The sequence below is a fragment of the Rutilus rutilus genome, assembly GCF_951802725.1.
Source record: "Rutilus rutilus genome assembly, chromosome: 4".
Classification (NCBI taxonomy): domain Eukaryota; kingdom Metazoa; phylum Chordata; class Actinopteri; order Cypriniformes; family Leuciscidae; genus Rutilus; species Rutilus rutilus.
The window spans coordinates 29,342,597-29,370,431 of NC_140212.1; the positions used below are offsets into that span (position 1 = coordinate 29,342,597).

At 39.0% G+C, this 27,835-nt stretch overlaps 2 protein-coding genes across 3 annotated transcripts; one reads left to right on the forward strand and one right to left on the reverse strand.

The window, feature by feature from the left end:
• Window positions 1-170: 170 nt before the first annotated feature.
• Window positions 171-27,141, reverse strand: LOC311288917 (uncharacterized protein). Of its 2 annotated transcripts, none has more exons than XM_084406564.1 (3): window positions 12,578-12,657; window positions 6,933-7,163; window positions 171-4,890 (listed from the first exon to the last, which is right to left on the reverse strand). In XM_084406564.1, the coding sequence occupies exons 2-3, from the start codon at window positions 7,099-7,101 to the stop codon at window positions 3,788-3,790; spliced, it is 1,272 nt and encodes a 423-aa protein (XP_084262690.1). In that variant the 5' UTR covers window positions 7,102-7,163; window positions 12,578-12,657; the 3' UTR covers window positions 171-3,787. The 2 variants fall into 2 exon arrangements, with proteins under 2 accessions (XP_084262690.1, XP_084262691.1); XM_084406565.1 differs by lacking the exon at window positions 12,578-12,657 and adding an exon at window positions 27,107-27,141 and having other exon boundaries at window positions 3,605-4,890.
• LOC311288916 (uncharacterized protein) lies at window positions 17,757-27,681 on the forward strand. The gene is made up of 4 exons (XM_084406563.1): window positions 17,757-17,825; window positions 18,511-18,718; window positions 24,168-25,629; window positions 25,827-27,681. Exons 2-4 carry the CDS (start codon window positions 18,547-18,549, stop codon window positions 26,047-26,049), a joined length of 1,857 nt encoding a protein of 618 aa, XP_084262689.1. The 5' UTR covers window positions 17,757-17,825; window positions 18,511-18,546; the 3' UTR covers window positions 26,050-27,681.
• The last annotated feature ends 154 nt before the right edge of the window (window positions 27,682-27,835 follow it).

Here is a 27,835-nt window from a genome sequence, read left to right on the forward strand (position 1 = left end):
ATATAGATTATAGGCTACGTTTAACGCAGTTGGATCTTGAGGCAGGCGCGACGCTAAGTTTTGGCTGGCACGACACTTAGTAGGTGTCAAGACTCGCGGCCCGGATTAAAACGGCGGAAAAAATATAAAGGTGACAAATGGGTAGGCTAAATAAGAGTAGAAGTGGGATGCATGTCTAACTGTCTATTTGATCATATGCATCAGTCGGAGTGCCTGGTAGTAGCTGTAAGGCAGATGAAAAGCGTTCAGTTAATGGTGAATATTGACTTATTGTGCGTACCGTTCTTGCACCACTAGCTACAGGGGATACGCGCTGCATTTTGTTTAAAAAACACCTTATATATTATGTAAGGTCCTGAGGCAGGCGCATATATCCGTGACGGGGTGAGTGGCAGCTGGCCCTAGCAGTGACGGGTTGAGTGACAGGGTGAATGGCAGCTCACTTCGCCACGCAGAGATTTTACCACCTTTCCATTTTCATTTAGTTTCATGAACATTTTTATAAAACATGGGCATTATTTTTATTTAAAGGCTTGCTATTTTAGGCTCATTTTGTAAATGTAAGCAAATATTTTAGACGCACAAACTGGGTGCCGGTGCGGCTCGAAGTCGTGCATCCTCGGATGCGGAGCCGCGCGCTGTTACAAAAAAAGCCGTGCACGCCGCCAAGCGAAATGGGGCCTTGCGCACCCAACGCGTACGACCGCCCACACCGCAATGACGCTATTTTTGCTGCACACACCTTTGCGCTCGTGCGGATGCGGTGAGTATAAACCTAGCTTTAGCTGTGACACGTGTCAAAATAACGAAACGATTTTCAGTTAAGCATTGTATTTTGATGCTTGATTCGTCCTATCAAAATCACGTGACGACCAATGACATCCGAAGCTTCGTTTCACACACACCCACGACTGCTTCGTAATCTGATTAAAAAATGCGCGACATTTTGATTAAAAAATGCGCCACAGGGTGTGCCCTCGTGGTTTGTTAAGGTGCGTTGCATTGAACTGTTTGTTGTAATGCGAGAGTTTATTGTTGCAGTATAAAATATTCCCATTCCACTGTGTCTCCATTTCTTAAAGCAGTGTCACTGTCATTTACATACATACTCCCACTGTTTCAAAGCACTGCACTGGTCCCAGTTCGAAACACTTGTAGTGTTAGGCTACAGATTTACTATAATTGTGCGTGCGTATGTATGTCTTTGTGTGTATGCACCTGCATTTTTCTACTTCCTCTAATTCATGAGTTTTATTTGTTTACAGAGGTGTAAAGTCCAGGTTAAGAAAGTAAAATCCCTCCTCAGTATTTTGTTCCAATCACCTGGATTTGCTAATTAGCACAGTTTTTCAGCCAGGAGATAGAACTACTTAGTGAAATCAGCTGGCTGAGTTCATGAGTGGAATAAACATATGGCAGGACTTTTACTTATTTTGCGACACAGCGCTTTCCCTCACTTTCACCAGCAGAGGTCCTCGTCGAGCTCTAATTTGAAAAGCTTCGAGTAATGAACCTTTTTCCAATACAACTGTTGAAAGCTTCACTTTGCCATCACTAGTGAAAATCCAAGAACATGAAACAGACTTTGAATAAAATCCAATACATGAAACAAACCATAAACAGGAACAAAAACTTAACTTGGCAATGAACAAAGACCTGGCACATAGAAACAAGAGACTGTAACTTACTTCAATAAACGACAAAGTAACAGGGCAAACATGAGGGCTTAAATACACAAAGACTAATAACAACAATGAACACCTGTGAACAATAATCAAGACAATTACCCAATGACAACATAGGACACATGGAACACAAGGGGAGCACATGGTAAAACCTGGTTATCTGATGTTCTCTGCGAACATCGTTCTAAACTCAGGGGTGCAGAGAGGAAGTGGCGCAAATCGAAAGATCCTACTGACCTTGGTCTTTATCAATCCCTCCTCTCTTCATTCTCTGCTAATATCTCTACTGCTAAAAAGACTTACTATCGCAACAAAATTAACAATTCTTCTGACTCTAGCATGCTTTTTAAAACATTCTCCTCTCTTCTCAACCCTCTTCCTCCTACTCCATCAACCCGAACAGCTGACGATTTTCGCCACATTCCTCATAAATAAAACAACCACCATAAGCGGCCAATTTACCAATCCACAAACTGATACACACATTTTACCAGCTAACACACACATTCTACACTCCTTCTCTCTACTTTCAGAGGCAGAAGTCTCCAAACTCCTCCTTTCCAATCGCCCTACTACCTGTCCGTTTGATCCTATTCCCACTAATCTACTTCAAGCCATTTCTTCCTCAGTTGTACCCGCACTCACGCACATCATCAACACCTCTCTTCACACTGGTACCTTTCCCACAGCATTTTAGCAGGCTCAGGTTACCCCACTGCTTAAGAAACCCACTCTAAATCCAGCACATCTAGAAAATTACAGACTGGTATCCCTTCTTCCATTCGTTGTGAAAACACTTGAACGAGTAGTTTTCAACCAGATCTCTTCCTTTCTTACACAGAACAACAATCAATCTGGTTTCAAAATTGGACACTCAACTGAGACTGCCCTGCTCTCTTTAATTGAAGCTCTGAGACTGGCAAGAGCAGCTTCCAAATCCTCAGTTCTCATCCTGCTGGATCTGTCTGCTACCTTTGACACAGTTAACCACCAGATCCTCCTGTCAATCCTAAAGACGAAGGGCATCTCGGGAACCGCACTCCAATGGTTCAAGTCTTACCTCTCAGGTAGGTCCTTTAGGGTGTCATGGAGGGGTGAGGTGTCTAAGACCCAACATCTAGCTACTGGAGTGCCTCAGGGCTCAGTTCTTGGACCACTTCTCTTCTCCATCTACATGACATCACTAGGATCTGTGATTCAGAAACATGGCTTTTCCTATCACTGCTATGCTGATGACACACAACTCTACCTCACATTCCAGCCTGGTGATCCGACGGTAGCTGCTCACATCTCAGCCTGCCTGACAGACATTTCTGGCTGGATGAAGGACCACCACCTTCAACTAAACCTTGCCAAGACAGCGCTACTCGTGGTCCCGGCCAACCCAACACTACACCACAACTTCACCATTTAGCTAGGTTCGTCATCCATAACTCCATCAAGGTCAGCCAGGAACCTTGGATTTGTGATTGATGATCAATTGAACTTTACAGACCACATTGCTAGAACTGCCCGGTCCTGCAGATTTGCCTTGTACAACAGGAGGATCAGGCCCTTCCTATCAGAGCACTACTTGTCCAAGCACTTGTTCTATCCAGACTGGACTACTGTAATGCTCTCCTGGCTGGTCTTCCAGCTTGCTCTGTCAAACCTCTGCAACTGATCCAGAATGCTGCAGCTTGAGTGGTCTTTAACGAGCCATAGAGTGCACACGTCACTCCTCTCCTCACAAAATTGCACTGGTTGACAGTTGCTGCTCGCATCAAATTCAAGTCACTGACGTTTGCCTACAGAACAACTACTGGCTCTGCTCCCTTTTACCTAAACTCTGGTGAGTTTAAATTATACTATATACTGGTGCTATTTTAAATTGCTGAGCAAGTACAAAATCTTTTCACACAAAGAACACAAATAGGGTCTCACATCTGAATGATTTATTAAGTGTGATGACAAAAAAATATTTTTTTATACTGATCACAATTAAGTAACCTCCCTCCAGAGTAAATGCGCAGGTGATTTTCGAAAATTCTCAGTTTTCTTAACCTCTTGTCACACTGAAGAACACTGACATTTCTTACCAGAAGTATGACACTAATGACGTTTCAGGTCTGTGTGAAATGAAGACACTTGTAAGGCCTCCCTCTAGTGTGAACTCTCATGTGAGTCTTTAGGTTTGCTTTGTTTGAGCGAGTCTTTCCACAGTGATGACACATGAAAGGCTTCTCTCCAATGTGAGTTATTACATGATTCTTAAGGTGATTGCTGTCTGTGAAACTCAGTCCACACTGATGACATATAAAACTGTTCTCTCTTGAGTGAATCCGCATGTGGCAATCAAGGTTTACTTTACGTCTGAAGCTCTTTCCACACTGACCACATGTGAATGACTTCTCTCCAGCATGAATTCTTGTGTGGGCATTAAGGGATCCTTGATGTGTAAATCTCTTTCCACACTGAGAGCATACATAAGGCTTCTCTCCAGTGTGAATTCTCATGTGGACTTTAATTGTTGCTTTATGTGAAAAACTCATTCCACACTGTTGACAGGTGAAAGGTTTTTCTCCTGTGTGAACTCTCATGTGTTTTTTAAGGTTTCCTTTTTCAGAGAAACCTTTTCCACACTGTTGGCAGGTGTAAGGCTTCTCTCCAGTGTGAACTCTCATGTGGACTTTTAGATTTCCAGGTTGACTGAAACTCTTTCCACACTGAGGGCATGTGTAATGGCTCTCTCCAGTGTGAACTCTCATGTGGATTTTAATTGTTGCTTTATGTGTAAAACTTTTTCCACACTGTTGGCAGGTGTAAGGGGTTTCTCCCGTGTGAAGTCTCATGTGGACTTTAAGACTTCCTTTTCCAGTGAAACTCTTTCCACACTGAGGGCATGTGTAAGGCTTCTCTCCAGTGTGGATTCGCATGTGATTTTTAAGGTTTTCTTTTTTAGTGAAACCTTTTCCACACTGAGGGCATGTGTAAGGCTTCTCTCCAGTGTGAATTCTCATGTGGTCTTTAAGGTTTCCATGTTGACTAAAACTCTTTCCGCACTGAAAGCAGGTGAAATAACTTCTAGTTCCAGTATTTTTAACTCTTTTTTGTGAGGACGTCTTATCAGTCTGTGAGCAATATTGTTCTGCAGTTATGAAATCATGATGTTTCTCTTCCATTACATCATTCAGTTCTTGACTCTCGTCTTTCAGTGGCATCCAATCTAAAGTAAAAAAAAAAAAATATATATATATATATATGTTTATCACCAGTTTAATGGCACAAAGCAACAGACATCAAAACATTTAGACCAGTGGATCTAAATGTTTTGGAGCCATTATCCATTTTTTGTATTTGTTGACCTATTCTATGTCAGCTTAGTATAACTTGTGATTAAAGGATTAGTTCACTTTCAAATAAAAATTTCCTGATAATTTACTCACCCCCATGTCATCCATGTCTTTCTTTCTTCAGTCGAAAAGAAATGTAGGTTTTTGAGGAAAACATTCCAGGATTTTCTCCATATAATAGACTTCAATGGCAACCAACGGTTTGAAGGTTCAAATGCACATCTCAATGCAGCTTTAAAGGCTCGACACAATCCCAGCCGAGAAATACGGGTCTTATCTAACGAAACGATTGGTCATTTTCTAAAAAATATTTTTTATTATATACTTTTTAACCACAAATGCCGGTCGTGTACCATCTCTGAGATGCGCGCCACATTGCGTCATCATGTTGGAAAGGTCACGCGTCACGCCATCTGTCTAAGTTATTTGTCTGTGTACTCTGGTTCAAAAAGGTAGGGAAGGGCGAAAAACTCCCTCTCATTTTCTCCTCCAACTTCAAAATCGTCTGACATCTTTGTTTTAATTTATTATTATTACTTTTTTTGTGACCTTTCCAACGTGATGATGTAATGCGTCACAAAATAACAGATTGTTTCACTAGATAAGACCCTTATTTTTTGGCTGGGATCATGCTGAACCTTTGAAGCTGCACTGAGACAGACATTTGAACCTTCATTTTTGACATTTGAATGGTTGGTTGCCATTGAAGTGAAAGTGAAAGTGAACTAATCCTTTAACTGGTGAACATGCCAAACCATTGGCCATTCTTTATAATATGGCTCTTCAGCTATCCAGCTAAGTTAGCTTAGCATGCTAATCAATTTAAATTTTGACATGTTATTGTGTGCTCATTCTCACACTGAAAGTGCTCCTCGGGATGAACGTAAAACCGTTCACTTTACCCTGTGATTAACAGTGAGCAACAAACATCCTGTCTGGCTCCTAAACTAGGATTGTCCAGGACTCTCAGTTTGTATCTTAATTAAAGGCGTTTTGGTTCAGAAAAAGAGTCTTGTTCCTCAAATAATAGTTTGTTGACTAAAATCAATTGAATGACAACTAGGCTAAAGGTCAATATACTCTTCAAGTGAAATTGAAGAACAAACTATTGTGACGAATTCAAACAAAATCAGTCCCAAACAAAGTTAGTTTGGATTTAGTTTCAGGAGTTTAAAACAGCTTGCAAGCTCTGGCTGGTAAACACCATCAAACTACTATTGGTACTACTATTATGGTTCTCTCTATTAGTGTTACTGTACCTTAGCGCTACATTTAACACTATCGACCACAACGTTATAGAAAATTCTCAAATACTCAAATTACGTTGGCATTTGTGTAACTGCATTAGCATGGTTCAAATCATACTTATCTGACAATTATTGATTTGTAGAAGTTTTGATCACAAGTTCAGTATGTCAGTAAGCTCAGTTGCTGTTCACTCCTTGGGAGATATCAGTAGGAACACTGGCATTAGTTTTCACTGTTATGCTGATGATACTCAGCTCTATATTTTTACAGCCTGACTAAACATACCAATTCACATAACTAACTGAATGCATAGCTGATATAAAAAATTGGAGACGTAATTTTCTACTACTAAATTTGAAAAATAAATATATATATATCGTTAGCCTCATAGCATAATTGCCTAAGTCCTTTTTTTTTTTTTTTTTTTATTACTTAGGCAATTACGCTATGAGGCTAACGATATATATATATATTTTTTTTTTTTTACGCATTTACTCTGCATACCATGTAATATCAACATGTCTGTCCACTTGAGGCGACCAGCACCATGCCAAAATAAAACTTTGACACTTTTTTGACATTCTTCAAAAAATTTCATTCATTTCTGTAGAGCTGGACATTTTAATAAAGATCAAATGACTGAGTTAGCTTTGAGAATGAAACCAACCTGTTTGTTCCTCAGTTTCTTCTTGTTTCACTCTGAAAGTTTCTTCAATCTTCATGTCTTCACTTTCCTCTTTAATAAACACCGTCTTTATTTGTTTCTCATCTTCTTGTTTCACACTGAATGTTTCTTCAATCTTCATTTCTTCACTCTCCTCTTTAATACACGCCATCTTTATAATAGTGTCTCGTGGATCTCAGCTGCTTCACCAGGAGTTTTTCCTGTGTGTTTGTCCTGTTTAAGATGAGAATAATTAACAGAAAGAAAAATAAATCCAAAATCTCTGGGTCAATCAGCTCTAGTTCAGTAGTCAGTGCACTGGTAAGAGTCAGTCAAAAACACTCCAAAACTACCACAACAAAATCATGAGCATAAATTACAAAGACTCTTCAGTGGTTAGTGGTTAGACTCTTAGTTGTGATTTATATTTGTAATTTGTTTAGAGTGATAGTTAAATGGTCCAACTCTGGTCCGATATGCTTAAAACAGAAGTTTTTCCTTTGAGTTTTCCACGTACAGATGACACCATTTTCAGAACGTTCCCCATTTACACGGATCTGCAAAAACGACTAAAGACGAAAACGAGACCGTTTAAAAACTTGCACTTTGAAACAAGTCTGCGTTTTCAGGCACCCAAAATGCTGTTGTCGTGTAAACGAACGGCCAAACACAAAAAAAGTTTTACGTTTTTAGTTGAAAACGGTGTCGTGTTGACTTAAGGCGTGCATACACTGTGCGATTTTCGTCCGATTTTGAGCCAAATTCTGACTCGTGCGACTCTTTTTCGGGTCGGACCGATTTTCAGCTTTGTCGTGCGTCGTTTGTCGTGCAGTGTTCGTGCAGTGTACAGGGGGAAATGAGAGGCGATTAACCTCTCCCGACCGGCAATCGGACGGTCGGATGAATTTCTGGCATGTTAGAAATTTTGGTCGCTCCTCGTGACTATATCGCACAGTTGAAGCAGAGCTAAGAACTGATTGCCCTAAACTCAGTGTTTTTTTCCCTCACTGTGCCTGCACGAAAACAGAAATTTCATCTGCAGCAAAAAATTAAAAGAGGAAGATCTTTAAGTTATATAGTTCAAGCTAAGTACAAATTACTGTTGCTAACCTCCAGTTCGTGTTGCAAAATGGATTAACGATTACCCCATGTCTTCCAAGCCACCTGCCATGTACACTTTGCCTCTTTTATTAATTTGTTAAACAATGTTTTTGAAATAAAGCTGTTTTATATTATAGACTGTTAATAATTAATTATATGCCTATAATTTATTGTAATCGACCTAAATGTTTTAGACAATTTTCAATGAGGAGGAGTAAGCTTCTATATAATATTTTATTATCCTCACAGCGCTTTGGTTTTGCGGTGATGCGCTATGAAATTATTGCGTGGCAATTTATTTATAATAGCCTATCACTTTAATAATAAAAGTAGGCCTTCCCTAATAATACTAATAATAATACAATAATACTAATAATAATTTAATAATACTAATAATAATTTAATACATAAATTGGAAATGCTAAATCATCTTGATATTGATAGCTGATGCTTGTTTTGACAATATCTCTGGATAGGCTGATATCGTCCATAGGCGCAACCCGGCACGAGGGTTTATCGCGCTGATTCGCGCATATTTCACACGTATAGTGTGAACAGTGAAGTCACAGCTCGACGTTCGGACCGTATAGTGTGAGCACAGAAATCCTGAGCTTTGGCTTTACATCGCATGCGATCTACTCAGTGTGAGTAGGTACCTTGCTGAAATCGCACAGACATCGCACAGTGTATGTCCACCTTTATCCTGAGGTGGGAAACTCTGAGTTTTTGGTTTCAGAACAGCTGAATTGAGTTAGTTCAAATAACTCTTTAATAAAGCACATGCAACACTACTTGAAAAGCCATGATCAATGGAACTCCGAAATTACGATTCACCACTGCAACAGCACCCGACAAGAAGACGTCTGCATACTTCCGAGTCTATACACAAGTTTAATTCTTGTTATAACATCAGAGGTAAAAACTGGCTAAAAGGCAAGTTATTGATCTAATATTTATTTTAATGGTATCCCACGGGCACGTAAAAAAAAAAGAAGAAAAAAAGAGAACTTGGCAGCAACTAAAAATTAAGTATAAAACCAATTCAATCAGGTAAAGGTACGATGTATGATGAAATCCTAAAGGAATTTCAAAATATTACGTTACTTCCCGAGGCTGCAGCAAGATGTTATCAAGTGAACGTCATTTATCAGATTCGCCACATTTAAACCGATTTCTACACTGACCTGCAATCCTGTGAAACTCCTCTTTGATGGCTCTCACAGGTTTGTGCTCAGGAAACAACACAAAAACTCTCAGAAAGAGCATGAGAGCGAGGCACACTTTCCTTAAAGGGATACTTCAGGATTTAGCATTAAGCTTTGTATCAGTAGAAAACCTGTAGTATTTTCGAATTACCATGGTAATTACTCCCTCATATCCCCCTGAGACGAGAGATTTATGTATTTTTTGTCTGGAAAAAATCCTCCGATGGCGCAAAAATCGTCATTTTGCGTCATCTGAGGATTTTTTGGCCAGAGGCTAGAAACTACAGCCAGTAGTAGGGGCTGTCCCGCATGTTTTCAACCCGCCCATAGAGGGTGGGATCTCACTCACTCACACTGAATATACAAACAGTGTCAGCCATCTTTTATTTGGAAGCTAAGCTAACGGGTTCTTATTCTGTGGAGAAAGCTGAGTAGTAGGGGTTAACGTTACCATACATCCTCTTTTTCCTGGACATGTCCGGCCATCGAGATTGTCCAAAATGTCCGGGATTCGGCTTTTGCTTTCTGCAGTCGCCATTCATTGTTTACATGCACACCTTTTGTTTCAGTCTAACTGAATTCATTCCGATTGGTGAATCTCAATGTAGTGTTTACATGAACGCTAAACAAGTGATCGGTTGATGTGCGTTTTATCATTGCTAAGAAAATACCCACTCCTCCGTGAGAGATACCGGTGCGTCTCACAGGCGTCGCTCATCAGTAATCACGCCACCGGCCTCGCACCGTTCTCCCGCGCCCCTCAGCCTCGTCCTGCTCGCCACAGTAAACATGATGAATGGCGACTGTAGAACACAAAAGCCGAATCCCGGACATTTTGTGCTTTCTCAAAAACCCGGGCAGACAGAGTTTTTGTCACGGAGACTCACTAGTAGCTTAGCTTTGTTGTTTAACTGCTCTCTTACTGGTAGGCGTGGCTTGGGAGTGGCCTCCTAGGGCAGTGAAGCAAGTGCATTCTGGGAGTTGTTGTCTTTCATCCACATGAGCCATTCTAGAAGGCTCCAAATTCAAAAATAATTTCACATTTCTACTACATAAATGACCCAATTTAAATACACATTCATCTTTCCAGAGGTGAAGTATCCCTTTAACACTCTGCATACAGCGGCCTTAAAGGGGTCATATAATGGTACATGCACTTTTACAAGTTGATTGTACTGAAATGTGTGTTGGCAGTGCCTGTACACAACCATCATAAAATGATAAAAATCCATCCAGTGTTTTATTTTTTATCTCCTTATATGTTTTCCCCCATCTCAAATCAAGCCGTCTGACCGTGTGACGTCACACGGTCGGACGCCCCTCCCACGATTGTTGATCAACAGCAGCGTTTCAATCATAGTCCGCGTGGACCGGCGCGGTCATTGTTGATACTGGAGCACTGTCCACTGGAGCAGAATGGCGTCTAAGCGATTGTGGTGTTCTGTTCTTGGGTGTAATAAGGAACACAGCAGTCATTTTGATGTTCCTAAATCCGAACCGCTGAAGACGCAGTGGCTGAGTTTGTTTTCGAAGGGAATATTCCCCACGATCAACGTCAATGCTTTCATGTTTGCGCGAATCATTTCTCTCCAGACTGCTTTACAAACGAGGGTCGGTATAAAGCTGGTTTTGCTAAGAAGCTGCTCCTGAAAAAAGGATCGGTACCAACTATTCGTGTTCCTGCTGCACCTCCAGAAGAAGAAGTGAGTGTAACGTTTTATTAACCTTTATGTTAATATTTATATTAATCTTTGCAAATCGCTTGCTGCACGCTTCATGATGAATGCGGCTGTTACACTCAGGGTACATTACGGCATGTTTTCTATGTACGACGTTCTCAATATAATTCATAATCAATTAACAACGCGTTATGGTTATTGTGTTATTATTATAAACGGTGTACGCACAGAACAGAGGGGCGGGGTGAGCAAAGCTCATTATCATTTAAAGACACATGCACTTAAATGGCGTGCTGAAAACAGAGCTGTTTTTGACCAGGTAAAATTAGTGTTTTCTTACAATACTAATGAGAATTTTTAATTAAAGTATATTACAAACTTTTAATTTAGACCCTAAAGAATCATATTAGCTTGTACAAAAATGGCATTATATGACCCCTTTAATAATATGCTCTGCATCCCCGATGTTAGTGTATATAGAAAACTACCATTGTACCAAATGTAACTCTGAATTAATGCAGCCTTCCTCATCTACAGGATCCTGTATAAAAGTCATGCCATTTGTCACTTTGACACAATGAAAATATGAGCAATGAATGAATTATAAAATACTTTTCTTACTTAGTATTTTTGTCTTTTTGTTGTTTCCAGTCAAAATATCTAAAGATTCTTAAATCAATATGCATTTTCTACATAACAAAAATGACACAAGGTATTTAATCTTGTTTCCTGCAATTTTTTTTTTTGCAAACTATCTGCTAATGGGGTAAGAAAAATAATCTTGTTTCCATTTGCATTAAGAATATTTTTCTTACCCCGCTGGCAGATAATTTTACTTGTTTTAAGTAAAATGCACTTAATTTAGTAACAGACTCAGTAAAAAAAAAGCATTTTTGCAGCGTGAATGAATGAATGAATAATGTTTAAACTCCGCTTAAGCTTTAAAAAGGGAAACTCTGGGTTTACCGAAGAAAACCTGCTTCTGACCAGGTTAGGTTCACAGAGTCAATTACCATGGTAACTGATTCTGAGTATAAGTTACCTCTCTTTCAGAAACGGGCTTGACTTACTCTGCTTTCTCGGGTTTGACATACCTCCCAGAGTTTCCTTCATTTCAGGGTTAATATACTCTTAATATACTTCCACTTAAACCTGCTTTCTGAAAGAGGCCTCTGATAAAAATAGATAAAAACAAAACAAAACTAGCGCTAGTACAAATGAATAAAACAAGTTATTCAGACAATTCATATTTAGTTATGAATAATACTAGCTATTTAATGATTTGTAGATTACATTTAATATATTACAGTTTCATAAACACATTTGCAGTTCGTTTGTTAAAGTTGTCCTGATACATGCATTTACACTGTTTTGACCAGCATGTCTCGTCAGCGTGCGGTGATTCGAATCAGTGAATCGTTTAAGCATTTGGTTCAATTGACTAAAAAAGCTCCGTTTCTCCATCCGAATTCGTGTTAATGATGAACTGGAGCGAAATGAGACTCGTGTCTGTTACTCGTATGTTGAAACGCTTTACTCACAAGAAATACATTCACTAATGTTCGATAAACCATTAGAATGTTACATACAGGTAAAACAGTAAAGTAGTAACATTGAACGGTTTGTATCGATTTAAACACTTCAAATGGTTAAAAGTACAAACCTTTCTTCAGCATAATCACAACAGATGCAGGAGCGTGGCGCAGCCTTATTGCGTCATATCACCAGGCCAAAATAAGAGTCCTGTCCACACGCTAAAATTACATAAATATGTATTTAATATTCATATTAGACATTGTATAAAAATGCAAAATTAGTGTTAGAGTTCTCAGCAAAGTTCATACATCAGTATAGACACACATATAAAAGTAATGAGTTTCTAAAATTACATTGTGGACATTTGAATTTGAATCTAAAAATACCGGACAATTGGTATAAAATATCTAAAAATATGATCTTCCAAGAATCAGTTAAAGATAATTAAATGGCAAGTACAAATGTGATTCATTCAGTACCAAAAAGTATTGATAAACAGTCTAATTAAAAGTGAGTATTTTAGTGAGAGATTTTTTAATGAAAGTAGTAATAAGCCAAGTCTTTAATGTCATTTGAGTTGCAGCATATGTAGAGAGATTCAAATCGCTCAGACACAATTTACACCTGCTGAACTTCACAGAAAGTGAAGTTTAATTTTTTTAAATCACATATTAAAGTAATTTTACAGCAAATAATTTACTTCCAATTCACTTAAATTTCTGAAAAGAGATTGGGTCTTAATAAATTTGGCTTTATGTACAAAGAATTGTACTATTATTAATCGCTTGAGCGGATGGGATGTTAGGAATGTACAGTGAAGTCACATAACTGCCAGATTCAAATGGGCTTTCGCGCTTTAACTAGCGCTTAGCCAGAGACAAACACGCTCAGTGTTACGCTCAGTGTGAACTCACGCTCACAACTATTCTGTGTTTTAAAACACATAATATTTATTTTAGGTTTCATGAAAAAAACATTAGGTTTCATGAAAAAATGATCTAATACTATTTAAATATGAAGTGTCTGTATAAAACGTGTTATGTTATTAAATTAGAGAGCTTGTTTTTTAATAAAAAGCTTGGTAGGTCAGGTCAATAAGTTAATGCAGTTTTTTTTTTTCAGTGCCGGGTCCAAACAAAGAGAGTTTCAGTTCTGAGAGTTTCACCTGCCAGCTGCTAATGTGTTGCGAGCATTCTTGCTGACCGCACAAGCCGGCATCCAGTAACGACATGACACCAACATGTCATTGTCAAGTATTCTGGACAAAATTATATTATAGCCTTAGAAAGTCAGTGGGGTGTGGTAGCCAACATGCACAACGAAAGATTACTAACTACACAGCCTTTAATCATAAATCAAAACATGTAGGAAATCGCTGGAGAATCAATAACTAGAAACATAACTACACACAAATCTGTTTTTCCACTGTCGTGGCAAACCGTCTCCTTGCTCAACTGTTCCATTTCGTGTCGATCCAGCCCAGCTGGTACGGATATGGTTTTATTTTCTACTGTGAGGCTGATAACGGCAGCGAATATAATACAAATGCATCAGTCTTTGCCTCTGTAACGCAATAGTTTACAGACAATATGAGATGTAAATAGTGACCGCGTTATGGAGGATGATCAGATATTTCTTTTCATTTTATTATTATTTGCCTTTACATCGCTCAAATAGCTTAGCTTAGCCAGCTACAAATAAAATGGCATCCAGGCAACAGAATAATGACCGATCCTGAGTGGCGATGTCACTGCACTCATTCTACCAGCATGGTTCAAAATTTTAGGCAGAGAACCGTGCCATACCGTGCTGTACCAGGCTCAAGTGGAAATATAACTGGAACCGTTCCGTACCATTCTTAGAGCTGTTCGGCCCGACAATGGAAGAGTGGCTAAAGTAAAGACGAGAACCGAACAGGAATAACACACAGTGAAAGTAATCAAGGCATCTAACAAGAGGTCAAAAACTCAACCAACTTCCAGCTCAACCAATAGTGAGAGTTTGGGGTGTGGCTACTGTAGCAGACTCACCCAGAGGGTGTTTAGCCCATTGACAAAAAAACACAAGTCAAGTCAAGTCACTTTTATTTATATAACGCTTTTTACAATGCAGATTGTTTCAAAGCACCTTTACAGAGATAACAGGAAATAATGCAACAAAGTTTGTTTCTAGAAGAATATAGTGTCATAGTCCAGCTCAAGTTCAGTGATGTGTAAAAGTTATTCATTTAGTTAATTAGTATTAGTTAATTTAGTATTCAAATGGCGGACTAGTTCCATCCAGACTGAGGGACATAATTGCGCCATTTTACAGTTTCTACAGATTAAAGTGAGCAGCGCGTCAAAACAACGGCGCGGTTGACACCACAAGCACTCGGGGTTGTTTATGGTAATGATCTTTTGGAGCTATATCTATAATATTTTTATCTAGAGCCAAAATTGCTTCATTCAAGCCCTTTCCGCTCCGTACGCTCCTCGCTAAAAACATAAAGCGCCACATTAAGAGCTCCAGACGACGCAATTATTTTAATAACCACAGTAGTAGAAACACGGTGAGCAGCAAAATATATACTTCCTCTAAAACACTGCAGAAAACAAGAATGCAGCTAACACAATTATTTTTATCTGTCATACACATGACTCCGACCGTTTAACTAAACCAAGTTAACGTCTTTAGACGTTTTTTTTTTTCTCCATACATTTAGCATTATTAATCAACATATAAAGAGCATTTCATAATAAACAATGTTATAATTTGGAAAATTATTTATAGATGGCAAGAGAAGACAAAAAAACTTTGAAATTACTAGTTAATTTTGTTTAGTCCTCATGATGAGAGTTTTGATTATTAGATTATGTACATTGTTTGTTTTTAGAAGTTTATTGCTTTTAGCAAAATATAAAAATGGTCTATACTTTTCTTAAGAGGTAAACTTGCGCCCCCTGTATGTTTTCTCAGTCCTCAGCCTTCTATGTGCCATACATGTAGGTGTTTAAATATAAAATAAAAAATAGGCTGTTAAAACATCTGATCTAACCTTTTCATATTCATATCCAGTTCAGAGAATTGTGTACTTTTTTGGTAAAAATTCTTAGACATCCCTGTTTTGGCTCTTTGGGCCCAGGATTCTCATCTTTGATGACTATTTTGAGTGTTTAGGATTTTTTCTTTTCTTTTACAAAGTATACTAAGAGCTGCCTCGATAGAAATGTATAACTGCTCCAAAAAAGTATTGTCCGGACCTCTGATCATATCTAGTCCGCCTAGACCAAGCACATGCCCCATTTCTCATACTCAAAACTAAAGGGCTAGGCACACATAGCTAGCATACACACGTTCCTATGGCTCTTCGGAGAAACAAAAGGTAAATATGTTTTGGCGGTAGATCTGCTGGGGGTGGGGGATTTATGACGTACAGTACACTCAACTTGTATTGTATTGTAAATACCATGTCACTGTTGGGGGGTAATTCATGTACGTTATATTGTACAGCAGCATGTATGTATTGGCAGTAGCAAGTCCGTACTTGCTCTGCCGCAGCAGCAGCAGCGCAGCAGATCTACATCTATCAAACATACAACTTCGTCATACCCATTACCATGCCAATCACTCTGAGAGTTGTCATGACAGAAAAATATTTATCGTCATATCACCCAGTTGAATTTAAGTTGGTATTAAAAGTTATAATAAGCAACTTACCTTTCTTTGTTTTCTTTGAACATATCGGTAGAAATTTGAAGTCGTGCGAGACACATCAGTAAGAGTTGATTTGCAAAATTTATGACCGGATGTCATAAGAAAAACAAATTATTGCTGACTTTGAAGACATCGTCCTCGCCACGCATTGCGATTCAGTGTGTGATGTGTGTGTTTTGTCTTCAAGCATAAGATAATGCTACTGCTGCCTGTTAATTAAGACATTAATTAATTTCTTATGTTAATTTTGTGCTGGATTTGTTGTTACACATGACGCTGACTCGACTGTACTCTGAATATTTCAGTCCAAAATGGCCAAGTCCGTGACAAGTCCAAGTTCATTCAAAATTGGACTCGAGTCCAAGTCCAAGTTCGAGTACCCGTCCCCAACTCTACAATTTAGACATATTTGACAACTTGTTTAATCAAGTCTTTGAACAGAATTGACTTGAAATAGTGATTCATTTGTGAATGGGGCATCGCTCATGCCCCAGAAAAAAAGAGACAGTGCACTTGGAATAAACTATGGATTTAAATAAAGTAATGAGAGGAATGTCGCCTAGTGTAATAAAGTAAAATATTATGTCTCCTTGGGGAAAGACACAATAAATTAAATTAAATAACTAAAGGCAAGACCAAAAGGGAAAACACAATAACATAGAAGATACATTTATTGTAAATAGCAGAAGGAAGTAACAATAAAATAGTAGAATTTGTTAAAGAGGCCCAAAGCCCAAACAAAAGAAAGTAACAATAAAGTGGTAACTTGTCATAAAGAAAAAAATTATAAATTTGACCTGACTACAATACCAAAAACACAGAATAAATAGGTTTCAAACTCTCCTACAGTACTACCACATTCGAAATAAGTCAAACGATCGAAAGAAACACTTAAAGTACTAAGAAAACACTTTTGGTCTGGCGGCTGGCAGGAAGTCTGGAACAGTGCGACCGGCAGCTGAGTGTCCATTAACCACTAACAGGCGGCGCCACAAATGGCAAATCAACAGCGATCTGATGACTCAAAAGACACAGAAAACAAAAGAAGAGACATGGAAACAGTTAACAAAATACACATTATTAGAAATGTACTCTAAGTCTACTCCTAAAAAATAAAAATAAATCCCAAAAATGACTCAAGGAAATGTAACAGAGTAAGTGTACTTTGTTACTACCCACCTCTGGCTGTCCAAATAACCTCAATAAACTAAATAAACATTTGATGAACTAAACCAGTTGTGTAATATTACATTGAAATACCTTTTTTGGGGGGGATAACCTAGCTAGCTTTCCAATTCAGGTGAATATTTAGCTAAATGATTTGCATGGTTTTATATGTTGGTAAATCACCAACATGCATCATAAATATTTTTAGACCTGGATACATTTGTTTTGATTTACAAGCCATTAAAAATAAATAAATAATACATGTATTATTTACATTTATCACGATTTCTATTTTAATGCTGATATCTGGTATAAATGGTTTCTGCAACCAAAAAATCTCTCACTCTTTCATTAGTTAATATTTTCAACACATAATCTGACAAACTGTGTTTAAATGTACTTATATATATATATATAGTAGCGTGTGAACGCGACTTTTATTTTGGTCTGGAGATATGACGTCACACGGCTGCGCCGCGATCCTGCGTCTGTTGTGATTCGACTGAAGAAAGGTTAGTGGTTTTAAGCATTTAAGTTGTTTAAATCAATGTTAAATGTTTAGTCAAGTTTATAGTTTTTATACGTTTTGCACAATGATTATTTATTATTGAATGTAACATTCTAATGCTTGATTTAACATTATTGAGATTATTTTGTGAGTAAAGCGCATTCACACATGATTCATGAGTAACAGAAAAGGTGCGTCTCTCCTTATGTAGTGATAGAATACAAAACACGAATTCAGTCACTGGCAAGTAGTAATGAAGAAACTGAGCTTTTTGAAACTCCGACTCAACTCAACCAAATTATCGCAAAATTATAAATCGCAAAATTATTCACTGATTCGAATCACCGCGCGCTGTCGAGAGTCGAGACCTGCTGGTCAAAACCAACCAAACAGTGTAAATGCAACGAGAAAACAAACACCGTGTGTAATGACAACTTTAACAAACCAACTGCAAATGTTTTAATTTAAGTGTAAGCTACAATTAAACGCCAAATGTAAATAACACACTATATATTTTGTTCCTTTATTGCAGGGCTAACTTTGAGTGTTTTTTGTTGTTTTCATTAACCATCACTCTGACTGCTAAACTAGGGAGCTGAATTAGACACCCCCAGATATTTAGTTTGGATACATTTTTCTTTCTGTCAATTGTTCTCATGTTAAACATGACAATATGTCCAAACACACAGAAAAACTCCTGCTGAAGCGACTGAGATCCACTTCAGATGGCGTTTATTAAAGAGGAGAGTGGAGAAATGAAGATTGAAGAAGCGAGCAGTGTGAAACAAGAAGATACCGAGGAACAAACAAAGATGACGTTAATTAAAGAGGAGAGTGAAGAAATGAAGATTGAAGAAACTTTCAGTGTGAAACAAGAAGAAACTGAGGAACAAACAGGTTGGTTTCATTCTCAAAGCTGAACTCAGTCATTTGATCTTCATTAAAATGTCCAGCTCTACAGAAATAAATGATAATTTTGAAGAATGCCATTCGAGTGTCCTAATTAAAGCGGTTTTATTTTGCATGGAGCAGTTTGCTTCAAGTGGTCAGATATGTTGAGATCACATGACCAGGCAAATACTTATGCTGCCTTCTGAGAAGATCCTATTTTTTACATTAAAAAAATAACAATTTGTGTAACATTAAACCCAATATCAACATTCATTTCTGTCACTTAATTATACAAAAGTATCTATAAACATTTATTTTTCCATAAAGCAAACCGTGAAATGTGAGTGATCCGCTTTACATCTGTTGTCAACAAGGGATTTTTTTTTCTCTCTCTTCTCATTGTCAAAATTGCTCATTGTATCAAACCAGTGTCTTGTAAAAATGTCTTTACTCCTTTTAAAGGCACACTATGTAAGTTTCTTCACTAGAGGTCACTTAATAGGCTCTATGCACGAACGCTGCTGACGTATTTCCGGTAGGATCTCAGCCAGCGTCTTTACTTCCGCATAGCGCGTTCTATAGGACAATTCACTTCAATAAAATTCATTTTCTCAGAAACGGAGACAACGATTTTAGAAACTGATTCGCTAGTCGGATTTCGCGCGATATGAGAGAATACTCACCCTCAAAGTTGTTGATGTAGCTCGTAATTTATAATTTAAAGAACTTCTCTTTTTTACTCATGTGTGACAGTTTAACTGCCTTACAATATTGTTAACTTCATTCACGTTAACCGCTGGAAGTTTTTGTAAACAGCGAGTGTAATTTGCCATTATCTCCACCTAATGCAAAAACTGCTTCTGACGCAGCACCGGATGTAACTGGGCGGGCTGAGACAAAACGCGGAAGCGATCGTGCATAGAGCCTATTAGAACAATAACAAAGGCGTAGTTTGTTGATGCCAAGAATGAGCGTGGAATCATGGGAGTTTTTGTATTCACCTCCACAGCCGATGTAAAACAATCCGATGGGACTCAGGCAGAAATAAATGTTCATGGATGATGAATTAATGTAAAGTTTTATTAACATTACTGTGGTATGAAGCAGAGCTGCTGGCACTCCTTTCGTTTATTTGTTTATGCATATTTTACAATTAAAGTGGTGTTTAATGTCCACCTCCTTCCCTGAACTTGGTTACAGTTGCATTTGATCACTTAAATTCACAAATTCATTATATTAAAACGGCCACAAGTGCTGAATTACCACTCATACAGGTCACTTTATTCAACAAATTAAAATTGTGGGGTAACACAGTGCTGTTTTACTTGGTCAAAACAATCATACTAAAATACATTTGAGTGTGTTGAAAGTTATGTTTACGTTATTCTGTGCGTTCGCTCGGTGGCTGCTATGAGACACTTGTTGCACATTGCAGGAATCTAGATCCATAATAGAATATCATATTAATAAAAGCTGGATGACTTGTATGGTGGATAAATTACCATATTACTGTTGCTACAAATAAAGCTATGTTAGCCTGTGGCTAAGCCTCTTTACAAATAGTATTGTCTTTTTCACCGTATCCCCCAGAGTTAGATAAGTCCATACATACCTTTTTCATCTCTGTGCGTGCTGTAAGTCTGTTTGACAGCTAGCATACTAATCCCAGTAAGTGACAAAATAACACCAACATTTTCCTATTTACATGTTGTGATTAGTATAATCACAGCGTGTACAAATAACAAGGTCATATGAGAGACAGACTTTTTTTTTAACCGTTTAAATACTGGGAACTATATTCTCAGAAGGTGAAGCACTGCTACTTGGGCGGAGTGATTAGTGCAGCACCCGAGAAGCCCCGTGGTGAGGAGAAGAGAGTTCGCTCAGAGTTGGAGTAATAGAGTCAGCAATTACTAGTAAATGCATAGTTTACACTAATTTTGTCACAATTTGTATGAATAAGTTAGCTAGGCTACAAGTAAACAGGTGATCATGAAAGGCTATTTCAAGGGTGCTATGTCAGTTGGCATGTGTGCATTTTTCGTGTATAGACAAACTGTATGGCATGGCTATACTACAATTACATTGAACTATGCATGATGATTATTACAAAATCACTTACTTGGTGGACAGCTGTCCATTAGGTTCACTCGGCATGGTGCGTTTCAATGGGGAAAAAAATCGTCAACTGCCGGGTGAATTAGGGCAGAGAAATCCTCTGTGGTAGTAACGCAAAGATTTTCATTGTCATCAAGCCTTGCCATCGATGGCAATACCCGGTCCCAATCACAACGACAAAGGCACTCGGTTTCTGTCGGCATAGGTTGGCATGTTACACATTTACACCACCAGTACGTGTTCATTCTGAGTCTCCCCTCGACCTCAGTCTACTCTGTTCGGCATCTTGTCTATCTTAAAAAGTTTGTAACTCCTCGTCTGTGTATTCTGGCTCAAAACGATATGGTTCTGGATCTTGGTTTGATACCAAGTAAAAATCCTCTGACAATTCCTCAAAGTCAGCCATGATCACCAGTCATGTTCGCTACTAGCTAGTTAGTCACGTTGGTTTTGTTGACGGAAGTACCAACCGGTGCTTCTCGGGTGCTGCACTAATCACTCCGCCAAAGTAGCTGTGCTTCCCCTTCTGAGAATATAGTTCCCAGTATTTATACGGTTAAAAAATGACTGTCTCTCATATGACCTTGTTATTTGTACACACTGACTATACAAATCATATGTAAATAGGAAAATGTTGTGTTATTTTGTCACTTATTGGGATTAGTATGCTAGCTGTAGCCATTTACATCCAGTCTTTGTGCTAAGCTAGGCTAGCAGTGGGTGCGTCAAACAGACTTACAGCACGCACAGAGATGAAAAAGGTATGTATGGACTTATCTAACTCTGGGGGATACGGTGAATAAGCTAAAGTCCCAAAAAGTTGGCGTGTTCCTTTAAGGCATTATACAAACATTACTTGCAGTAAATCAAGACTACAAGAGATTCAAACAATAAAACAATGTTGAGCTATATAGCAATGATTCGTTTTCTGTCGATAAATTAATTCTGTCGATCTAAACAGTTGCTCACCTGTCTAATAAAACTAAAACGTCTTTGGTTTTTTCTACGGAAGTAAAACGAAAAAAAAAATCGAGGGTAACGTGGATATGATGTTATTGACATTCGACGCAATGACACGAGCCTAAAATAGCTGATTTCTCTGGATTTAAACATTGTTGAAAACATTTAGGATAAAGTATACAAGTCAATAAATTATCGTCGCTGTCGAGCGAAAACCTCGTATCTCCATATTTTGTAATCTTTATTTTTTTCATAAATCATTGCTACTTGTCCCCCTTTACGTTTGTTTGTGGGTTTTACAAAAATGTAACCAATGTAAAGTATTAAAAAGAGCTTGTGACTAAACCGCGTAACTCCATTGGATCCTCAAGCTGTCGGCAAAACCTTGTAACTCTACCCCACTCCCATTTTGAATTGAAGTGCCACGAACAGCAGCGCTAAAGGTAAGCAGTGATCTTTCTTCTAAGGTAAATATGGTTTAGAATTAGCCCTAGGTGGTTGCAAACTCAGTTATGTAGTGTGTGTGTTCAACAAAATTTAGCTCTGATGTTAACATTGTGATTATAAATGGAATAGTTTGCTGAGGAGTGTCGTGTATGCTAGTGTTGTGACAAATTATCAGACTAAAGTTTTAGCCTATGGTTCATGTTATCGCTACTTAAAGACCCACTGAAGTACGCCCACGTGCAGCTTTGTATGATGCGTTGACGTAATTTCCACTGAAAAAGGAAGCAAAGGCGGGGCATATTGAATGGCTCCTCTCCCTTTTCAGATTGCCAGTAGCGTTTAATTTACCTCTCAGACTGCAAGTCATACTTGACAGCACCGTGGAAACGAATCTGAGCGCTGATGATACGTTGGATTCAATAGTAGAGGTGTGATTTAATTCTAGCCATTTCAGTCTGAACCAACATACAGTTGGAAAATGGAAATAAAACTCGAGCGTTTGAGCAACCGAACACGCATCTCCAACCCATATTGCTCTGTGACGTGTGAATGTCGCTTTGGCCAGGTTGTATTTACAGCATAGGGGTACAGACGCTTTAGATTCTAGAGAGCATTTGATTGGACAGAAGATGTGATGAGAAGCTGAAGTAATTTTAGCGGAAGTGAGAGACTGTAAGTTTTGAAAGCTTATATCTCCTAAATGCATTGTTTTGGAACACACCAGCTTATTCATAACCTTAAGGCTAACGTATTCATACTAAAAGCTAAAAAAAATATATAATTCAGGGGGCCTTTAAGATTGTCATCAGCAGAAGTAGCATTTTGTAATATCAGTGTTGTATAGCACAGATTACAGGACTGTTATCTGTTTAGCTAGATAACTAAATTCTTGCTTAACCCTTTGTGTTCTTACTGGTGTGATTAGAGCGTTCAGTGCATCACGTGATTAACTGCTAAACTCAAATGTGCTTTCGCGCTTTGGCTGGCACTGAGCCAGAGACGGACACGCTTCATTTTGATGCTTGTCACATATCAGAACTAATCATTGTTCACTGGCCACTTACTTGCATGTATTTTTGGAAAAGTGATGAATTTATGTGTTGTAAACAGTCAGATCTGATTCTCTTAATTTCGGAGCAAACTAACATGGCGGCGTGTTATAGACCAGCTAACGTGATCATTGTAATGCAGTTCGTTGTTATGGGAAGGAGGAGGCGGGAACCGGCGAACGTTTAACACACTTTAATAACGTAAAATCAATAAACAACAAAACAAAAGTAAAGGCAGCAGCCCCTCACGGACGACTGCCGCCACACATAATAAAACACAACATAAAGTCCAGGTCCACTCTCGTCCTTCACTGTCGTCACTCCTCCTTTTTTGCTTCCGCTCCTCCGTGAGAGATACGAGACCGGTGCGTTGCGCACGTGTCGCTCATCATCAATCACGCCACCAGTCTTGCGCCGTTCTCTCACGGCCCTCGTCCTGCTCGCCACAATCATAATGAATGACAAAACACATTCACTTAAACATATTTGAGAATCAGAATATTAGGTAGCTGATGTCATAGCTAACAAGTTTGTGAATATTTAGAATAAAACAATTTGTTTAATCTGTTAGACAATGCTATTGTGGCTGGCGGTGTGTCTTGTGACAAGCATGTTGCGTCACAAATGAGCGAGTAAGAACAAAAAAAGAGGGTGAGGTTATCCCAGCTCAGAGAAAGAGAATGAGGAAATTACACTGGAGAGTGTAGAGAGAGGGGAATTTAAAATGGAAGCACGTACAGTGAACAGTGTCTTAATGGTTCATGAGTTGAATAGGAATTGATATCTCTCTGTATAATGAGTGATAATTAGTGTTGAATGAACTGATGGGCATATTTCACAGCAGAATACACACTAATGTTTTTGTTGTATTTTTTTTTAAGATTCCTGTGATGACACTGAAGATGATACCATTGGAGGAAGAAAGAGGAAGGGTAAAAGTCAATGGAAGTGTCTGCAGAAAAGGAGAAGAATGATGGGACAACCCTATGTTGGGATTAGCAGGAAAGAAGTAGTTAACATGGAGCCCCGGGTGATGGGACCTAGATGCCAGTCGGCTGCATGTGTGAAATCCTCCAAGCTTCACTGCAGTTCAATTGGAGAAGCAGACAGGGAAAACATTTTTAAAGGTTTTTGGGAGAACATGAACTGGGAAGAGAAAAAAATGTATGTGCGTGGCTTGATAGATGTCGTCCCTGTAAAGAGGAGAAGGGGGTCTGACAATTCAAGAAGGTCATCTACTCTTATTTTCTTTTTAAAAGTCAATGGACAGAGAAGGAGGGTGTGCAAGAGTTTTTTTTTGGCAACACTTGGAATAGGGGCATGGTCTGCCCTTAACTGGGTGCAAGACACGGGAAATACACAGCAGAATGCAGCATCATGCCACAGACATGAGGCTCACGAGTTCATGAAGAGTTTTCTACAGGATCTCCCTAAGGTGCCTTCCCACCTCTGTAGGTCGTCAACATCAAAACAGTTCCTGGAGCCTGTCTTTCAGTCCATGTTGAACCTGTATAAAGTCTACCATCGTGCTGCTGAGGAAAAGATGCTGAGACCCTTCTCAAGGCAGATGCTCTCAGAAGAATTTAAGCAGCAGAACCTGAGTCTTTACCATCCAAAGAAGGACCAGTGTAACACTTGCTGCTCCTTCAAGGCTGGTAACTTGCCAGACAACGAGTGGCAGATTCACTTTCTTAAAAAGGAAGAGGCCTTTGCAGCAAAATTGCAGGACAAAAATGATGCGGGTGACAAGACCATGGTTGTCTGCATGGATCTGCAAGCCCTCCTCCTCTGCCCCAGACTGAACGTGTCGGCTCTTTACTATAAGGCTAAACTCGCCGTTCACAACTTTACGATTTATGACATGTCTACAGACAACACTACTTGCTATGTCTGGCATGAAGGTGAGGGAGCTCTGTCTGCCAGTGAGTTTGCATCCTGTGTCACTGATTTCCTCTCTGAGCATATGGAGCATGAGAAGTACATTTTGTGGACTGATGGGTGTGAGGACCAAACCCGCAATTCTGTGCTCGCCAATGCTCTTCTGAAGTTTTCCACAGAGAAGAAGAAGGTAGTCATTCAGAAGTTCCTGGAGAAGGGCCATACAGAGATGGAATGTGACTCAGTGCACAGTGTCATTGAGAGACGTCTGAGAAACCAAGAAATCTATGTCCCAGCTCAATATGCTGCTCTGATGAAGACAGCGCGGTCCAAACCCAACCTGTATAAAGTCAAATATGTGGACCATAACTTCTTCCAAGACTTCACCAAACTGACCCTCTGTAAGTCTATCCACCCAGGGATCAAACTCTGTGACCCATCTGTCCATGATATCAGTGCAATCAGGTATTGTAACTATCAAACTAAAATCATGTCTCTCTCACCAGCTCAGATCAAAAGTCATGATGTTGCATTTATTTGCTGTTAAATCTGTAATGTAAAATTGAGTTTTTGAAAAACAGTTAGCATACAAAACAAACTATAATGATAATGTGTGGTGTTCAAACTTTGTCAAATTTTTCTTTCTTTTTTTACATTATTAGGTACAACATTAATGGCACGATGGACTTCAAGATCCAGCATTCGGCTGATTGGACTCCATTTTCAAAGCAGCAACTACAACACACCACCTCCGCCTCACCTGTAGTCACTCCACTTTATACAGAGAGCCTAAAGATAAGGGAGATGAAATACAGACACCTCCAAGACCTCAAGGAGGTCATACCAAAAGACTTCCACAGCTTTTATGACAATCTAAGACACTAGGAAACACAAGCACACACACACACAATACACAAAATGGTGTAGATACATGTTTCATGTTTACTGTTTGGTAGTTATTGTTATTACAGCATCACTTAAAAACAATATTATTATACTGACATATTAACATTCCTGAACACAAATGGCACTAAATATGAATTGAACAAAGCAATATTAAAGGGGTCATATGATGGTTCTAAAAAGAACATTATTTTGTGTATTTGGTTTAATGCAATGTGTTTACACAGTTATAGGTTTTAAAAAAAGTAGTTTTTTCACATACTGTACATTATTGTTGCTCCTCTGTGCTCCGCCTTTCTGAAACGTGTCGATTTTTACAAATCTCATCGTTCTGAAAAGCGCTGTGTGCTCTGATTAGCCTGCGATCCAGTGCATTGTTATTGGCCTGAAAACCTTAAGCGTTTGACGGAAATGAGACGCCCCTTACCATATTTGGAACATCAGCTCCCAAAGCAGCGCCCATAGAGGGTGGGATCTCACTCACAGAATGCACACATAGTTCAGCCGTCTTTCTTTGGAAGCTAAGCTAGCAGGCTCTTGTTCTGTGGAGAAAGCTGAGTAGTAGGAGTTACTATCCTCTTTTTCCCGGACATGTCCGGCCGTCGAGATCGTCCAAAATGTCCGGGATTCGACTTTTGCTTTCTGCAGTCGCCATTCATTGTTTACATGCACACCTTTTGTTTCAATCTAACTGAATTCATTCCGATTGGTGAATCTGAATGTAGTGTTACATGAACATTCGTCTTCGTCAAGTGATCGGTTGATGTGCGTTTTAACATTGCTAAGAAAATTACCACTGATTCGTGAGAGATACGAGACCGGTGCGTCTCGGTGTCGGTCATCAGTAATCACGCCACCGGCCTCGTGCCGTTCTCCCGCGCCCCTCAGTCTCGTCCTGCTCGCCACAGTAAACATAATGAATGGCGACTGTAGAACACAAAAGCCGAATCCCGGACATTTTGGGCGATCTCGAAATCCCGGGCAGACTTCACGGAGACTCACTAGTAGCCTAGTCTTGTTGTTTACTGCGCTCTCTTACCGGTAGGCGTGGCTTGGGAGTGGCCTCCTAGGGCAGCGAAGCAAGTGCATTCTAGGAGTTGTTGTCTTTCATCCACATAACCCAAAAATACATTTTCTGGCTTTTCTCAGTCTAGAAAGCTCCAAATTCAAAAATAATTTCACATTTCTTCTACATAAATGACCCATTTTAAATACACATTCATCTTTCCAGTGGTGAAGTATCCCTTTAACCACTGTTTTCTAAAATTAGTTTGGCTCTCACAACGGAAAACAGCATCTCCACGACATGGCAGCGCCGGCGGCAACAATACAGCGAGAATAAAAGTTACGCCGCCTTTCTTTGCTATACGTTTGAAACTCTGCCCCCACATACTGACATAGATTTGTGGGGGCATGTTTGAACAAAGCGTTTTAGGAAGGCGTGGCTGAGCCTTAATTTTTACAAAGTATATCTCTTTGGGTTTGAGACTTTGAGCTTTGTAACTTTGCATATCTTACACATGCATAAACAGCTACATTACACACTAAAGAAGGAAAACAAGAAATCGCATCATATGACCCCTTTAAAATCATGTTAACAACTGCTCACTAATGAAATAAAAAAAAAATCCTGCTAATACATCTTAAAAGAGTTACTTCTGCTGTCTACATTTGTTCTTCTTTTAAAGGGCTTTGGTGAGCAAATAAAACAGCCAGTAACTTTATAACATAATAGAGTTTTTAAATCAAACTGTTTGTGTTTGAAAAT

What these genes read in the sequence shown, in the direction of transcription:
- LOC311288917 (XM_084406564.1), bottom strand. Translation starts at nt 7,101, where the DNA reads ATGGCGTGTATTAAAGAGGAGAGTGAAGAAATGAAGATTGAAGAAACA. An exon ending in AGAAACTGAGGAACAAACAG is followed by an intron (nt 4,891 to 6,932) that starts GTTGGTTTCATT and finishes TTTTTACTTTAG; the next exon opens with ATTGGATGCCACTGAAAGAC.
- LOC311288916 (XM_084406563.1), top strand. Translation starts at nt 18,547, where the DNA reads ATGGCGTTTATTAAAGAGGAGAGTGGAGAAATGAAGATTGAAGAAGCG. An exon ending in AGAAACTGAGGAACAAACAG is followed by an intron (nt 18,719 to 24,167) that starts GTTGGTTTCATT and finishes TTTTTTTTTAAG; the next exon opens with ATTCCTGTGATGACACTGAA. An exon ending in CATGATATCAGTGCAATCAG is followed by an intron (nt 25,630 to 25,826) that starts GTATTGTAACTA and finishes TTACATTATTAG; the next exon opens with GTACAACATTAATGGCACGA.